The 17,834-nt window shown below is 46.7% G+C and overlaps 1 protein-coding gene across 2 annotated transcripts in view; it reads left to right on the top strand.

Annotated features, from left to right (window-relative positions):
• The window catches only part of arhgef12b (Rho guanine nucleotide exchange factor (GEF) 12b), a 35,510-nt gene that overhangs the window by 3,946 nt on the left and 13,730 nt on the right, over window positions 1-17,834 (top strand). Inside the window, exons 2-14 of one of the 2 annotated variants that reach the window (XM_086225695.1) lie at window positions 6,852-6,943; window positions 10,269-10,367; window positions 10,473-10,522; window positions 11,079-11,136; window positions 11,346-11,572; window positions 12,264-12,338; window positions 12,663-12,776; window positions 13,026-13,139; window positions 13,746-13,862; window positions 14,058-14,156; window positions 16,357-16,467; window positions 17,446-17,544; window positions 17,626-17,668. In XM_086225695.1, coding sequence (XP_086081821.1) covers window positions 6,852-6,943; window positions 10,269-10,367; window positions 10,473-10,522; window positions 11,079-11,136; window positions 11,346-11,572; window positions 12,264-12,338; window positions 12,663-12,776; window positions 13,026-13,139; window positions 13,746-13,862; window positions 14,058-14,156; window positions 16,357-16,467; window positions 17,446-17,544; window positions 17,626-17,668 — 1,298 coding nt within the window. The remainder of the gene's footprint in view (window positions 1-6,851; window positions 6,944-10,268; window positions 10,368-10,472; window positions 10,523-11,078; window positions 11,137-11,345; window positions 11,573-12,263; window positions 12,339-12,662; window positions 12,777-13,025; window positions 13,140-13,745; window positions 13,863-14,057; window positions 14,157-16,356; window positions 16,468-17,445; window positions 17,545-17,625; window positions 17,669-17,834) is intronic. The other variant, XM_086225696.1, reaches the window with a different exon arrangement.

Below are 17,834 nucleotides of genomic sequence, written 5' to 3'. Positions count from 1 at the left end.
TCAGGTTCATTTGGTGCCTGGTGCTTTTTAATCGAGGGATTATTGTTGACACTTGCAGTGCAGCCGCTTTCAGTTGATGTGGTTTTGCTAATCTGGAGGTCTGTGCAAGACCTGTCTGTGTCTGGCTCCGTTGGACCCATCTTTAGCCTTGTCCAGCATTCTGAGATCTGAGCAGCTAACTTGGTGGATAAACAACCCACGATCAGAACTTCACCCCCCCAACACCACCACCGGCCCCCTGGGGCCGGGGTCATGAAGGCTGGGGAACCGAGGAGCCAGCACCATAACAGCTTTGCAGTCATTGGTTTCTAGCAGTGGCCGTTTTTCTTCTGGTTTTCTAGTCAAGAACGTAAAACAATGTTAGATACATAAAGCGTAGTTGTCAGAGCTTCAGCCGAGGAAAGAAACATCAGGAGACGTGACGCTAACACATTTTCTCTGGGACCAGCAGCATGGAGCTCGTCCCTGTGCTAACACTCAGATCACCTCTCATTCCCTGCTGACACAAAATCCATTCATAAATTCCAAAAAAATCAATTATTTTTGCAATATTTCATGTTTTTTGTGTCGAGGTTGTCCATCTGTTGGTACGGCCCGCCTCTCGTTGACATTTGGCTCAAATGTCCAATGGGACTCAAGGATGAGCTGAAGAGACTCGGAGGTGAACATCTGCAATAACCTCAACGACGCGACCTCTCTGAAAGGTTGTGGTCGTCAGATGTCAGGTTCAGTGTGACCTCGAACACAACATCTGTGGAACGAGGCAGTTTCTTCAAGTACTGAACACACAATTCCAGTGTGACTAGAGGACGAGCTAAAAACCCTTAAGAGGTCAAAGGTCAAGATCAGTGCGGCAGACACATCCCGGAGACGTTTCCAAGTTTCAGCTTTAGTATTTCTAGTTTTCCTTTGACACTAATTCTCAAAACTGAATTAAATTTGTGTACGTTTTGAATCAATAATCGATTCTGAAGCAAATCAAATTTAATTGAATATTTTTAGAATTGTGCTGCAGAGCTCTCAGTGCCACCGGCTCGCCGTAACTGCCGTGACTTCCTCCACCTCTGATGTCATGTGGGTAGCCTCGACCGGGAGGTGGCCAGGGGGACAGTGCAGCAGTGCCACTTGTGCTAGTCTGAATAGTCCCTGCTCTCAGTTGCCGCTTAAGTTAAGAGGGACTACAACCTGCAGCACTCCAGAACTGATTGGACCAATCACGTGACCTGGTCCAGCCTAAAAAGGCAGTGCTTTGATGCATGTTCAACCTGAACGCCTCGGTGCCGTGAACCGGCTCATTTGCTCTTTGTCATACCGTTTTGCTGATCTGTGTGTTTACCCGCCCGCCGACCTCCCACATTCCCCCGTCTGCACCCGGCCCTGGCGGAAGGGCTGACATCACTGTTAAACAATGTCTCTCAGGCCCACCGCACCGCTGGCTCTTCCTGACGCACACAGATGCTGGCGACACATTAGCGCAGGATGCTGCATGAGCCATCACACTGAGACGAGGAACACTGGCGTGCGCTCCGTCCCCTGTGAACGGCTCGACACATTCCTCCATGAGAAGGCCAGGTTCAGAAGTTGCTGCTCTTTGCATTTTTCACTGCAGGCTGACCACTGCCACAAAGACTGAGGTCATCCCTCCATGAGCTACGCAGGGTAAGAGAACCTGCACAGAGGCGGATATCCAGCTACACCTGTTTATAGTCACCAATTAACCAAACCTGCATGTTCTGGTTCTCTGGGAGGAGCCAGACCACCTGGAGGATCCAGGCAGCTGCTGGGAGAACGTGAAAAGATCCATCCCAAAACCTGGGACACACCTCAGGCCTGATGAAACGTGTTTGAAGACTGTAGAGGCAAAGAAGTTATGGAAGTTAAAATATAGAATGTGAGGAGTTAGTGACTAGAGGAGCGCAGTGATGAGTCATGAACACGCCGTAGGTCAACGTTGCTGAACGCCTGGTTCCCTCCAGGTTAGAGACCTGAACTCAGGTGTGTGGTTCCCAGCAGCTGGAAATATCATTAGGTTCAGGTCTACATCAGATCCACCTGTTAACACCAGACTGGTGGATGGTGGAGGTTCAGTTCTACATCAGATCCACCTGTTAACACCAGACTGGTGGATGGTGGAGGTTTGGTTCTACATCAGATCCACCAGTAAACACCAGACTGGTGGATGTTGGAGGTTCAGTTCTACATCAGATCCACCAGTTAAAACCAGACTGGTGGATGTCGGAGGTTCAGTTCTACGTCAGATCCACCAGTTAAAACCAGACTGGTGGATGTCAGAGGTTCAGTTCTACGTCAGATCCACCAGTAAACACCAGACCGGTGGATGTCGGAGGTTCAGTTCTACGTCAGATCCACCAGTAAACACCAGACTGGTGGATGGTGGAGGTTCAGTTCTACATTAGATCCACCAGTAAACACCAGACCGGTGGATGGTGGAGGTTCAGGTCTACATCAGATCCACCAGTAAACACCAGACCGGTGGATGGTGGAGGTTCAGTTCTACATCAGATCCACCAGTAAATACCAGACCGGTGGATGTCGGAGGTTCAGTTCTACGTCAGATCCACCAGTAAACACCAGACCGGTGGATGGTGGAGGTTCAGATCTACGTCAGATCCACCAGTTAAAACCAGACCGGTGGATGTCGGAGGTTCAGTTCTACGTCAGATCCACCAGTAAACACCAGACCGGTGGATGGTGGAGGTTCAGTTCTACGTCAGATCCACCAGTAAACACCAGACCGGTGGATGGTGGAGGTTCAGTTCTACATCAGATCCACCAGTAAACACCAGACTGGTGGATGGTGGAGGTTCAGTTCTATGTCAGATCCACCAGTAAACACCAGACCGGTGGATGGTGGAGGTTCTGGTCTACATCAGATCCACCAGTAAACACCAGACCGGTGGATGGTGGAGGTTCAGTTCTACATCAGATCCACCAGTAAACACCAGACCGGTGGATGGTGGAGGTTCAGTTCTACGTCAGATCCACCAGTTAAAACCAGACCGGTGGATGTCGGAGGTTCAGTTCTACGTCAGATCCACCAGTAAACACCAGACCGGTGGATGGTGGAGGTTCAGTTCTACATCAGATCCACCAGTAAACACCAGACCGGTGGATGGTGGAGGTTCAGTCCAGAGGAGCCTACAGAGGTCATGGAGGTCATTAAAGGTCATCAGAGGGAAACATAAGAAGCCTGAAGCTGAAGGATGGTAACCTTGAAGTCTTGTGACCCTGGTGTAGCTCCTTCACAGGCTAACGTTAGCTTAGCACTGCTAACCGTTGCATTCAGGCTTCAGCGTTCAGAACTTCTGTGCAGCTCCCAGCTAAACTTCATCTAAATCAGTTCTCTAATTTTTGAGTGCTTCATAGTGGAAAGTCTAGCCGATCTGCTTCAGAGGGCACACAGACTGGAGCAGGTTCATCATGATACCATTGTTTTTCCTCGTGTAATAGTATTGTGTAATTAATGTGAGTTTTTGGCTTTTTGAGTCCTGTTCTTCCTGGGATCTCTTCTGTATTGACTCAGTGTGTGTGGAGAGAGCTGATCTCCCATTGGCATGATTGGACTCTGTTGGACAGGAAACTAGCAATCAACCGTAGTTCAGATGTGAGCTCAGTCCTGCAGCCTTGATCGTATCTGTCTACTGTCCTACTGTACAGCTGGACCGGAGCGCAGTCTTGGCTCTTATCGTCTCTGAGGAATCGGCTGGTATTTTGGGCATCTGGGGCACAACAAGTGAGCTGCTGCTTGTTTCTCCTCCTTTGATTAATGTGCAGTAAGCAAGTCAAGAAGTTCTGGACACAAATTAACTCAGCAAGGTGACGCTAATACAATAAGTCAATTAATGATTCCCTTTTATCATGGTGCCAGGAAAACTTTCACATCATCAACATGAATACTTTTCTTTGTAAGCTTTTGAACTTTTAAGCCTTTGAACTTTGAATGTTCAGGGCAAAATGACAGAAAACTGGGACTTCATCAGAGAATCAACACGTCACTGTGGTCGCAGCTCAGGGAGCACGAGTGCAGCTGAATGGAGTGGAAGTGGCTGAAGCTGCGGTGAAGGACATGGCAGCAGTTCTCATCAACTCCTCAACGTGTCCGACTTGCATTCAGATATTAAACGGCATCAAATCAACTCAGTATAAAACTCTGTATGTTGTCGGGAGTGAGGTTCTTTTTTTTTTTATAAGGCCTGATAATTCTCTGTATTGGGAAAACTGGAAAATGTGCATGAACATGTTGATGGAGAGTGAGAAGTAGGTTACACAGAATCGAATGGCCCTGGAACTCCTGGACCAGCTCATGGAAGTCACACGATGAGTCATGTTGTTTCAGTTTGGCGCAGCGGTCGGCTCTAATTATTACCATGACAATGAACTGTGGCCGCTGTTGCCATGGTAAAGACGTGAGTCAGAGCAGAGGAGTGAGTCAGAGCTCTTATTCAAAAAGCATTTTTGTTGCAGTTGAGAATAAAGCAGAGTTGCTCAATTCATGCAAGAAGGAGAGAGGCATGTTTGAATTTCTGCAGTCAATCCAGTTTCATTGGCTGATTATTGTTTCTAGAGCAGGGCTGCCCAAAATGTGGCCCATGGGCCAAAATTGGCCTGCTGTGAGGTTGTGTGTTTACCAAATTTCTCAAGGTGATAATATAATAGCAGCCATATTAATAAAAACCTAAAAGGCATTTAAAAATAATTCTGGAGTGAAATAAATTGTGTAAATGTTTTATTTTTGTGTGGTAAAAATGCTTTTAATTAAGAACCCTAATTGTTAATAATTTGACACTGATGATATGTGATGTCATACGTGATGTCATGTGATGTTCAAGCTGTTGATGGATGAACTCGTGTCAGTCAGCTGCACTTGTAATGAGCTCAATGCACGCAACTACATTTTGTTGTCATTGCTGAGTTGTTGATATTTCGTTGTCTATATTTATGACAACTGACATGGGATCTTCTTACCTTTGCTATGATAAAAACACATCATGTGTTTGCTCTTGCCCCCCACTGTGTCCTGGGTCCTATCAGCTGCTAGCTCCCCTTCCCTGATCCTCTCCTGTTCCACACAATTCCTGTGATTGTGATGCTTTTGTTGTGTCTAGGGGAGAGGAATCCGTCTCAGGCCTTTAGTCTGCTTCAGATAACCTCTGTTTTCCTGACATGGCCTGCATCTGTGGCCCAGGATCTGATTTTCACCACGAGTTTAGTTTAAATCTGATGGGTCTCACACTCGGGTAGCCGAGTTGAAAACCTCTCAGCCCTGTCCTCTGTCTTCCCTCAAAGACACGTGTGCCCCCCATTTCTTTCCCAGCCTTCTTCCACATTCAGGAAACTAGAGTCAAGCCAAAAATCCCTTGTCTCCGTTTCCGGGAATCTGTCCCACAGAGCCAGAGTATAGTGCAGAGGCTCTGACGTGGGAGCCATTGTTAAAAGCCCAGGGCCTCCATTGTCAAAGGGAGGAACAGCAGGGCCAACAAAATCCCCCTCTTGCAGAACAAGTAGGAGGAGCTGGGGGGACACGGAGAGGGAAGCTCTGCTATTTATATCGAACCTCCACATCCAGTCGGTCGCACAGGGCTGATAAAACAGGTCAGATATGAAGGAGGAATGTTGTTCCTCAGAAACGAGACCTCCATGAGAAGACGTGACTCCAACTGATGCTCGTCCTTGAGCAGGACAGTGAGTCCCTGCGTCCACTCCACGAGCTGGTGGACCATGACTTTAACGTCCACCTTGTGAAACACGTTGTGTGTGAAGATGTTCCTGCAGCACCCAGGGGGGCCGGTCTGCTGTGACACACTGCATGGCGTCACTGGTGATCCGGTGTCACAGCTCATCACGTGTCTGTGCAGGTCATATCATGGTTTCAGGGTCAGGTTTTTGGTTCAGTCTGGTTGTTGTTTTTGTATCACTTCAAAAACACCGTGTATCACCGTGAGGGACGGGTCAGCAGCCTCAGCGGTCCGCACCGCTGTTGTATTGGGGTTTTTTGGTCTCCGTTTCATTTTGGAAGCTGTACCAACATCAAGGTAGCCTAAAGAAATCAGCTCTAGAATTATGAAACTTATCTGAACTGACAAATAACTTGACAATATTTGAGCATCATTCATCTTTTTGGGCCCTCATTGACGTTCTGATCATGTCATCAACTTGAATCAGGTTTATGATATTAGTCAGAGCTCCTATTGCCTGCACACGCACGTCTTTGAGGTCATTGTCCCTTCTGTACTGACGGCTCCACAGGTACGACTGCAGTGGAACTCCTTGAACAGCAGATCTGATTTTCATGCACTATTCATTCACTCACTCACTCACTCACTCAAACACTCAAGTCACTTTACTCAAAGAGCAGGTGTAGAACCTCCCTCTTTAACTCGGATGGAAGACACCCAACGTTCCCACAGAAACAGCACTCTGACACTGGCGAAAAAAACTCCCTGTAACAGGAAGAAACCTCAGGCAGAACTGGGCTTAGAATGGGAGGCCATCTGCCTCGACCAGTGTGGGTTGGGGGGGGGGGAACCCAGGGTCAGGGCAAGCGAGCGAGTAGTTTGTCCAGGACAGGAAGCCATCAGCCCAGCGTCTACAGCCCCAGGTGACCTGCAGGGCGAGAGAGCACAGACACCTCCACAAAGGGTTTAGGTTGATGGATGATTGACACATGAGGATGTTGTGGGTAAAGATGGATTTATCAACAAGAGTGAAGGAAGGAGATGTTGCTATTTTGGGTGGAGATGCGAGTGCAACAACAGAAAGAGTCCATGTATGTTTCATTTTTGTGTGTTTATTTGTTTTGAGACTACTTACTTGCCTCTGTGACGTTTTAGGACCCCAAACATTCTCAACAAGGACCCTGCAGACAAGAAACCCAGGAATGACAAATCCTGTGTCTCCCTCAAACACGAGTTTGACCCCACAGGTAAGAAACACACATTCTTCTTTTGTGCTGTAAATGGAGTAGTGATATAATTAACCAAATAAATATATAAATAAATAAATATGTATATATATATAAATATATATATATATAAATATATATATTTATATATATATAAATACATATACATATAAATATATAAATATATATATATATACATATATATACACACACACACACACATATATATATATATATATATAATAAGAAGGGTGACAGTGCGGCTGTTGCCATCACTCCCTCCAGGCCTTCCCCTCCTCCTGGAGTCTTGAGGCTCTGACCCAAAGACCAGGAAATAATTTTTCAAGTAGGACACCTGGCAGAAGCAGGCAGATTGAATCAACTTCCTCTGTGACAAAAGAAAAACCTGATGGAGATGTAGCGCACTCCTAGCATGTAACAACAAATACTAGAGGACCTATTATTGAACCCTGTGGAACACCATATTTGAGCAATACACATTGAGAACTTTGCCAAAAATTAGAACTATTTCTGTGTTTGTGACACTTCATCACCATCACTGTCATCATCATCATCATCATCACATCACCACCATCATCATCATCATCACATCACCACCATCATCACCACCATCATCATCACCAACACCATCACCATCATCATCATCACCATCATCATCATCACATCATCATCACCGTCACCATCACCATCATCATATCACCATCATCATCACCACCATCATCATCACCGTCATCATCATCATTACCATCATCATCACATCATCATCACCATCACCATCACCATCATCACCACCATCATCATCACCATCATCACCATCATCATCACCATCATCACATCACCATCATCATCACCACCATCATCACCATCATCATCATCATCATCAGCACCATCATCACCGCCATCATCACCATCATCATCACCATCATCACCACCATCATCACCATCATCATCACATCACCATCACCATCATCACCATCATTATCATCACCATCATCACATCACCATCATCATCACCACCATCATCACCATCATCATCATCACCATCACCATCATCATCACCACCATCTTCACCACCATCATCACCATCATCATCACATCACCATCATCCATCATCACCATCATTATCATCACCATCATCACATCACCATCATCATCACCACCATCATCACCATCATCATCATCACCATCACCATCATCATCACCACCATCATCACCACCATCATCACCATCACCATCATTATCACCATCACCACCATCATCACCACCATCACCATCACCACCATCATCACCACCATCATCATCACCATCATCACCATCACCATCACCATCATCACCATCATCATCATCATCACCACAACCATCATCATCACCATCATCATCATCACCATCATCACCATCATCATCATCATCATCACCACAACCATCATCATCACCATCATCATCATCACCATCATCACCATCATCATCATCATCATCACCACCACCATCATCATCATCACCACCACCATCATCATCATCATCATCACCATCATCACCACAACCATCATCATCACCATCACCATCATCATCATCATCATCACCATCACCACCATCATCATCACCATCATCACCATCATCATCACCATCACCATCATCATCATCATCATCCATCACCATCATCCATCATCACCATCATCATCATCCATCACCATCATCCATCATCATCATCACCATCATCATCATCATCATCATCATCATCCATCACCATCATCCATCATCACATCACCATCATCATCACCACCATCATCATCATCATCACTATCACATCATCATCATCATCACCACCATCATCATCACCATCACCATCATCACCACCATCACCATCATCATCACCATCATCATCACCATCATCACATCACCATCATCATCATCACCATCATCATCATCACCACCATCATCATCACCACCATCATCATCATATTATGCAGTTTAATCAAACCAACACAAGAACTTACACAGTCCCAACAGCAGTGAAGAGGTTTTAATTCGGTGTTATTGTGTTCTGGGGGGGTGCAGACTCAGACGAGACACGTGTGTACTTCTAAAATCACGCGTCAGGATTTTTGAGTGTCAGTGTGACAAAAGAGCTCTGGTTGTTTTCCTGAGTTCACACAGTGATGGGAGAAAATGGTGATTTTAGGCTAACATGTCAAGCCCTCTGTTAGCAGTGTGAACATTCCAGCAGTGACACCATATGAACATCGTTGCCAGGTTCTGTAGATTTTTGAGAACTGTCTGTTGTGTTGGGGATGTTCTGCGTTGGTGAGTGTAGTTTTTCTTGGAAAGAGACCAGGCTGCTTTTAGAAACCTTTTTCTGTTTCAGCCTCTTGATCTGTCTCTTCCTGTGAGGAGAATTTTTCCCACAAGTGGTTTCGGCAGACACTATGTCCTTCCTTGACGGGACGGATTCTCCCAGAATCTCAGTAAATGGCAGAGCAGCGTTACCAAGAAGAGCTAAATATAACTAATACGCCTAATCAGCGCTCCAACAGCTCCAAGTTACCCGAGTCACAAACGTAGTTCCCGAGGAGGCAGAAAAGAAGTGGATGAGGCTCCGCCTGCCACGGCCCGGCTCCTAACAGCCAGGACAAATATGACGCATCGTTTCAATGATCATGTGGTGATGAGTGGAAATAGTACATATATGTGGTAAAAATAAAACTGGGACCACAGACAGGTGGAGCAGGGTCAGTGGAGCGAGTGAAGGGATGACGGCAACACACAGACCTGCAGATGTCGGCGGCGCTGCCGGTGAATCCCTTCGTTTTAGAACTTTTCTGCAAAAACGTCTTCCTCCCTTTGCCCGGCTTTATTCAGGGGTCGAGGCGTCAGACTTTTATCAGGACACGAATTTAAAATGGTGGCACGGCTTCCTCGTGTACTGCACCAAACGATAAGAATGGGCTCAACAAAAAGGTCCAGGAAGTGACATCATGGGTGTTATTGATGAATTATATAGTAAGTAAGTAAGTAAAAGGAAAAAAAGGAGGGGGCCAGAGAAAAACAAACCTGAGACAAAAATTCTAAAAATAAAAAATGAGGTGGAAAAAAGGAGATAAAAGGAAACAAGCCGAAGATATAAGAGAGATCGTTTTGGATGATAAAGATGGTTTCAAAACTGGGATCGAAGAAAACCTGAGATGTGATACTGGTTTGTTAGGTGTTTGCTGGTAATATCGATGGTAGTACCATGTAATAATAATTGTGTGTGTGTGTGTGTGTGTGTGTGTGTGTGTGTGTGTGTGTGTGTGTGTGTGTGTGTGTGTGTGTGTGTGTGTGTGTACAGGGCTTGTCCAGCGTTGTGTGATAATCCAAAGGGATGAAAATGGATTTGGGCTGACAGTAAGTGGAGACAACCCTGTGTTTGTGCAGCTGGTGAAAGAAGGTAGGACTCTTCCTCACACACACACACACACACACACACACACACACACACACACACACACACACACACACACACACACACACTCTGAATCCCTCTCTGTTCTAGATGGAGCAGCGATGCGTGCAGGTGTCCAGACAGGGGACAGAATCATCAAGGTGAGATTTTTTTCCTTTTTGAGTTGATTTGTTAGTGCGCCACTATTTAATTCCTCACAGAGAGCCAGCAGGTGACATGTGACACGTGATGTCACAGCTGGCAGATACCTCACACCTTGTGTTCGTTCAGAGGGTGAGTTCACCCAGCACTGAAAGTCCAGTCAGCGTCTCCTCCCCCTCCCGCTGCCGGAGTGTCGGGGAAGTTCTTTAGTCTGTGAAGTCTGCGGGAGTTTGACGGGTGAAGGTGCTGCTGTGGTCGCCGGCTCGTCATGGTAACCAATTTTTAAACATGCAGTAAAAATCGCATGCTAAAGCCATGAAATGCCTCCTACTGCTGGTCTGGAGTAACCCAGGTGTCAACAAGCCTCAAACACCAAGCATGAAGCCATGTTTGTAGTCTTACTAGAATCATGGCGTCGGGGGGGCTATAGTAAATGATGAGACTACAATCATGGTGGCATATTTTAATTAGTCACGTGTATTTAATAGAACATCAATTCACTCTGACGGGGACGCAGCACGTTGTGGTCTAACTCCAGTACTTTGTGTCTTCCAGGTCAACGGGACCCTCGTTACACATTCCAATCACATCGAGGTCGTCAAGCTGATACGATGTGAGTATCACTCATAGGCCCCCGCTCGTAGTGGGTCCACCCCGCGAGGACGATCCGAACAGGACACGTTTGTCTGTTATTCATGAAACAGACATAAATGTTCAGACTCCAGTTTCGTTTATTGAGGTCAAACATCTTTCAGCTGGTTTTGGGGACTCAGGTTCAGTTCTCTCTTCACCTTCCCTTCATTTTTGACTCCTTGGTGGCAGCGGGCTCCTATGTAGCCCTCACAGTGCTGGGCCGGCCTCCAGGTCTTCCTCAGATCCCCCTGGAGGAGGAGGAGGAGGAAGAGGAGGAGAAGGAAGAGGACGGGAAGGAGGAAGGAGGAGACGTCAGCCAGCCAGAACTGAGCTCACCTGGACCGTCATGTGGGGAGCAAAGCAGCATCTCATCCTGCAGCGCCCAGGAGCAAGTCCCGCCCCCTCAGACCGATCCAGTAAGAAAGCAGAATGAGCAGCACAGACGTGCTGAACACAAGCTCCTCAACCTGTCCCAGGACACAGTGATGACATAATTCGTCTCATTTCAGACAGAAAAATAGAAAACATCATCATTCTGTTGTCATGACGAATTTGATATTTAAATATTAAATATTTGTATAAACACCATAGCAGTTGTCACCTGACACTTTACTAGTAGAGCAGGTCCAGAACCACAGGACTGGCTTAGTTGACACCCAACAATTTATACAGGGACAGAACAACTGAGACAGAGCACCAGGGACAGGACAACTGAGACAGAACACCAGGGACAGGACAACTTAGACAGAACAACTGAGACAGAGCACCAGGGACAGGACAACTAAGACAGAACAACTGAGACAGAACACCAGGGACAGAGCACCATGGACAGAGCACCAGAGACAGAGCACCAGGGACAGAGCACCAGGGACGGAGCAGAGTGGAGATTTTTTCCACTGAATTATTTTCTGGATGGAAACGATGTTTTGGTTCTTCTCACGGTTCATTGGTTGGTTGAAGTTATTGATGGACAGACAGTTCCTCCTGTCACTGACTGTATATGTTCCCCAGTTTCTGTTGGTAACTAAGAGGTTTTCTTGTTGCTCCTCTGACTGCAAATCTACTGATACGGACACGTTAGCGCCTCCTCTCGTTACCTTCCTATAGGAGAGCAAGAGCCCTCGAAACCGGAGAGTCAGCACCCTGGAGAGGACGCTCACCAAGCAGCAGCAGGACTTGCAGGTAACAACTCTTAGCTTGTAGCACCGACTGTCATAAATGTTTTAGGGAATGTGTTGCTTTGCCATCATTCCAGGGGTTTGACAGAGGTATGCTAACAGTTCCCATTCACTACCATTCATTATGCTAAGATAACTAGTGTGGGCCTCAGCTCTAGAGGAGTGTCCCGGTCTTCGGGGACGATGGACAAGGAGTGGGTGCGTTCCTTTAACATCACAATCAAAATGACCCCAAAGTATCAGCTCCTGAGTGCTCGCTGTCCCGTTGTGTCGGGGTTTATCAGGATATTTCTTATCGCTCTGGTCTGCGTTGTGTGTCTGTGTTCAGGCCAAGGAGGAGGACTACAGCCGGAGTCCTCGACCCAAACTACTGAAGGAGATTCAGGAGGGAAAGAGGCACGTTTCACTGCTGCAGGAGCAGCTCAGCAGAGCAGCCTTACAGGTGCGCACGCGCGCGCACACACACACACACACACACACACACACACACACACACACACACACACACACTCATCACCACTTTTACCTTTGATTTATACCTTGTGTGACCTACTAGTTAATCTAGTTAATATGTGCTGCAGCAAGATCCTGGCTTTTCAAACATGTCACTGTAGGATTCGGTGGGTAACCCGTCACCAGACCTCAGACCAGTACAGCTCCTGGCTTAACTGGCGTCTGCGTGTGTTTCCAGGACGTAGCTGCAGGTTCCAGTAATGGTGAGACTGAGGATGGAGACGGTGGGCAGCACATCATGTCCTCAGAGGGCGATGGCGCCAAGGACGGGTCCCTGACCGACAACCCCTCTGTGGGTACAAAGGCAGCTGACTGCACAGTTCATATAGACCTTTTATTTCAGTGTCAATCAACTGGTGATTGGGTTTTTGCTGGAAACTTTTCATACTCTGAGAGTTTTAAGGTAAAAGTCACCACTCTGTCGACCCCAAACAGCTCAGTTGTGGGTGACTTCAAGTATGAATTCTTCTTTGCCACATTGTGGAGACTGTCCTCTTCTGGTCGGCTCGCTACATGTGATGCTAACCTCCCAACCTGACCCCTAATGTGACCTTACTGTCTATTCTCTTTAACGCTCACATCCATTTGTATCAAAACAAAAATCCGGAATTGTCTCTGTTGACGTAACAATACTAGTATCAGTACTAGTAGTACTAGAAATCCCGTACTAGTTCTAGTACTGGTGGTATATTGAAGAAACTCCTACAATCTAACATCTAAATTCAACAGGAAGTGCCTGAAAAAGCGGAGCAGCCGTCTTCGTCACAACAATCTTGGTATCTCAGCTTCTATAAATGGGAGCGGCGTGACCCTCCTGGGCCCTGCATCACCAGCACCAGACTAAACACCCAGCTGGCTTCACTCTTGTGTTGTTTGTGTGCGTGTGTGTTTGTGTTAGATGTGTAGCAGCCCCCCCCAAGAGAGTCCTGGCAGAAGGGAGAGGCCCCGCCAGAGCCCAAACACCGAGAGCCTCAAGCTCTGCTCCTCAGCTGACACCGAGGACCCTCCTGACCCTGTACACGCACACACACGCACACACACACACACACACACACACACATACACTCTCGTCTGCCACCGTCTACCCTAACCCACCAGTAGAGGAGACCAAACCAGAGGGTTCTGGTAGCTCAGATCCAGAGACAGAATCTTGTGAGGTGCCTTTGTTTTCCATCAGTCCAGTAAACTTGGAGTTTTCTCCTTTGGTCAGGACTCTGGAGCCCAGTGCATTGTGGGTAGCCCGCCCCTCCTCTTCAACCCCCAGATCATCGGAGCAGAAGACGACTATTTTGACTCGCAGCAGGAGCAGGTATGAGAAGTAGTCCTGAAGTATTAGACCCGGTACTGAAGTATTAGACACCGGTCCTGAAGTATTAGACCCAGTACTGAAGTATTAGACACCGGTCCTGAAGTATTAGACCCAGTACTGAAGTATTAGACACCGGTCCTGAAGTATTAGACCCAGTACTGAAGTATTAGACCAGGTGCTGAAGTATAAGACCCAGTACTGAAGTATTAGACCCGGTGCTGAAGTATTAGACCCGGTACTAGAGTATTAGACCCGGTACTGAAGTATTGGACCCGGTACTAGAGTATTAGACCCGGTACTGAAGTATTAGACACCGGTCCTGAAGTATTAGACCCAGCACTGAAGTATTAGACACCGGTCCTGAAGTATTAGACCCAGTACTGAAGTATTAGACACCGGTCCTGAAGTATTAGACCCAGTACTGAAGTATTAGACCCGGTACTGAAGTATTAGACACCGGTCCTGAAGTATTAGACCCAGCACTGAAGTATTAGACACCGGTCCTGAAGTATTAGACCCAGTACTGAAGTATTAGACCCGGTGCTGAAGTATTAGACCCGGTACTGAAGTATTGGACCTGGTACTAGAGTATTAGACCCGGTACTGAAGTATTGGACCCGGTACTGAAGTATTAGACCCGGTACTGAAGTATTAGACACCGGTCCTGAAGTATTAGACCCAGTACTGAAGTATTAGACCCAGTACTGAAGTATTAGACACAGGTCCTGAAGTATTAGACCCAGTACTGAAGTATTAGACCCGGTACTGAAGTATTGGACCCGGTACTAGAGTATTAGACCCGGTACTGAAGTATTAGACACCGGTCCTGAAGTATTAGACCCAGCACTGAAGTATTAGACACCGGTCCTGAAGTATTAGACCCAGTACAGAAGTATTAGACCCGGTACTGAAGTATTAGACACCGGTCCTGAAGTATTAGACCCAGCACTGAAGTATTAGACACCGGTCCTGAAGTATTAGACCCAGTACTGAAGTATTAGACCCGGTGCTGAAGTATTAGACCCGGTACTGAAGTATTGGACCTGGTACTAGAGTATTAGACCCGGTACTGAAGTATTGGACCCGGTACTGAAGTATTAGACCCGGTACTGAAGTATTAGACACCGGTCCTGAAGTATTAGACCCAGTACTGAAGTATTAGACCCAGTACTGAAGTATTAGACACAGGTCCTGAAGTATTAGACCCAGTACTGAAGTATTAGACCCGGTACTGAAGTATAAGACCCGGTACTGAAGTATTAGACCCAGTACTGAAGTATTAGACCCGGTACTGAAGTATTAGACGCAGTACTGAAGTATGAGACACCAGTCCTGAAGTATTAGACCTGGTACTGAAGTATTAGACCCAGTACTGAAGTATAAGACCCGGTACTGAAGTATTAGACCCAGTACTGAAGTATGAGACACCAGTCCTGAAGTATTAGACCTGGTACTGAAGTATGAGACACCAGTCCTGAAGTATTAGACCTGGTACTGAAGTATTAGACCCAGTACTGAAGTATGAGACACCAGTCCTGAAGTATTAGACCTGGTACTGAAGTATTAAACCCAGTACTGAAGTATAAGACCCGGTACTGAAGTATTAGACCCAGTACTGAAGTATGAGACACCAGTCCTGAAGTATGAGACACCAGTCCTGAAGTATTAGACCCAGTACTGAAGTATTAGACCTGGTACTGAAGTATTAGACCCAGTACTGAAGTATAAGACCCAGTACTGAAGTATGAGACACCAGTCCTGAAGTATTAGACCCAGTACTGAAGTATGAGACCCCAGTACTGAAGTATTAGACCTGGTACTGAAGTATTAGACCCAGTACTGAAGTATTAGACACCAGTCCTGAATTATTAGACCTGGTACTGAAGTATTGGACCCAGTACTGAAATATTGGACCCGGTACTGAAGTATTAGACCCGGTACTGAAGCAGACCTAGGTCTAAGACCAGTACTCAGGTCTTTGATGGTCATGGAGTCAGTACTTATCGTGATCGTCTGGCTGCCGTCCCAAGAATATCTGAATGAAGACAGAACGGAGACTTCAGAGATGTGGAAGTTGTTCTTTGTCGAGGAACTGGAAGGTTATTTTTCAAAATGGAGTTCTATCAAGATGGTCTTTTGGCTTTGACGTTCGTTATTTCATCATCAATGATGTCACGGTGACGTCTGACTTCTCCATCAGATTAACGAGCAGTGCAGCTGTTTTCAGAGCATCGACCTGCTGAAGGCGCGGCCGGCTCACCTCGCCGTCTTCCTCCATCATGTTGTCTCGCAGTTTGACCCTGCGCCTCTGGTATACATACACACACACACACACACACACACACTGAGTGTTCTTCTACTGCATGAGAGAGTACTTCTTTAATGGGAAATCAAATCGTCCCATTCCGCTGAAGCATCTCGGTCCAGGACGCTGTGTCTTGATGCAGGCGACCTCTGAGTCCGGGACTTGGAGCCGTGACTCTTAACGCGTTCGTGTAGTGACAAGTTGAGCAACTTCCTGGACGAACGCTCGTGTCCTTCCCCGGCTGCCTGCAGCTGCCTGCTCCGCCAATCTCACCCGTTTGTCGGTGAAGCAGAATATTCAGAAACAAGCTCCACATCAAGCTGGGCCACTTCTCTTACAACGGGAATGACACCAGTACATTTCTGGTCGATGCGAATTTGAAAGGGCGAGGCCCAGAGGGTGAGTCACACTTCAGTCTTGACGCGTCCTCCATGAATGGACCACATTGTGCCTGTTAACGGTCCAACATCTGGATCCTGACTGTTGCACGTGGCCTCATTTCCAAGTCTGTTAGCTTCCTGTGTAGATGTGAGTCGTTACTACGAGCGACTAATTGTTGTCCACCACGATTCATAGTAACATTTACGTTATTCGTGACAAAGAGCATCTGTGCAGCCTTCAGCATGTCTGCTTCTAATGGTTGGGTTCCCGACCGATCGACCGACTGCTTCATTTCAGGGTTCATCGTTTGTCGCACTGCTCTGCGCCCAGTGGTCAGGCTCTTGTCCAGCCTACAAAGAACCGTTTCATTCCTCTTCATACTTGATAGAGCAGGGATCTAAAAAGCGTCTTAGAGATGAACTGATGATCAAAGTAGCTGCTGATGTTTTCTGTCTGTTGTTGCTGCTCAGGTTGAACGTCCAAGTTGTGCTAGTTGAACAGCACACGAGTGCTATGCTATGCTACAATGCTAAGCTAAAAAGATCAAATAGTCTTGATCTAGAAGAGAGAGGAGGAACTGAAGAGCCGTCTTTTCTCTGTCAGCTGTGTTTCCTATACGCCGACATGCACAAGCAAAGCAGCGCCAAAGAGAGCCGCCGCTTCTTCATGGAGTTCCACTCGCTCTTCATGGATCGTGCAGCCGTACGTGCTTCTCTTGTCTCTTGCTTTTGTCTGTATTCGCTGTGAGTTGATATTAATGTAGTTGTTCTTCCTCTCTCTCAGAATCTTAAGATACCAGTGCCTGACGCAGTCACAGCTGAGTTGGGTAAGAGATGGAACATCTGAAATGTCTGGTGTTTCTCCATCAAGTTAACTTACGTGCTGTCAGACGATGAAGCCCACATACCTTCCTCACAAAACTTACATTTAAAACATGAAGTTATTTTTCATACTGTCTGATTTCATTAGAACTGTAGAAGGTTTCTGCTCTC

Source organism: Aulostomus chinensis, chromosome 15 (assembly GCF_037954235.1).
Source record: "Aulostomus chinensis isolate RoL2024-O1b breed Wild chromosome 15, RoL_Achi_v1.0, whole genome shotgun sequence".
NCBI classification, from domain to species: Eukaryota; Metazoa; Chordata; class Actinopteri; order Syngnathiformes; family Aulostomidae; genus Aulostomus; species Aulostomus chinensis.
This window is presented reverse-complemented; position numbering and strand designations above follow the sequence as displayed.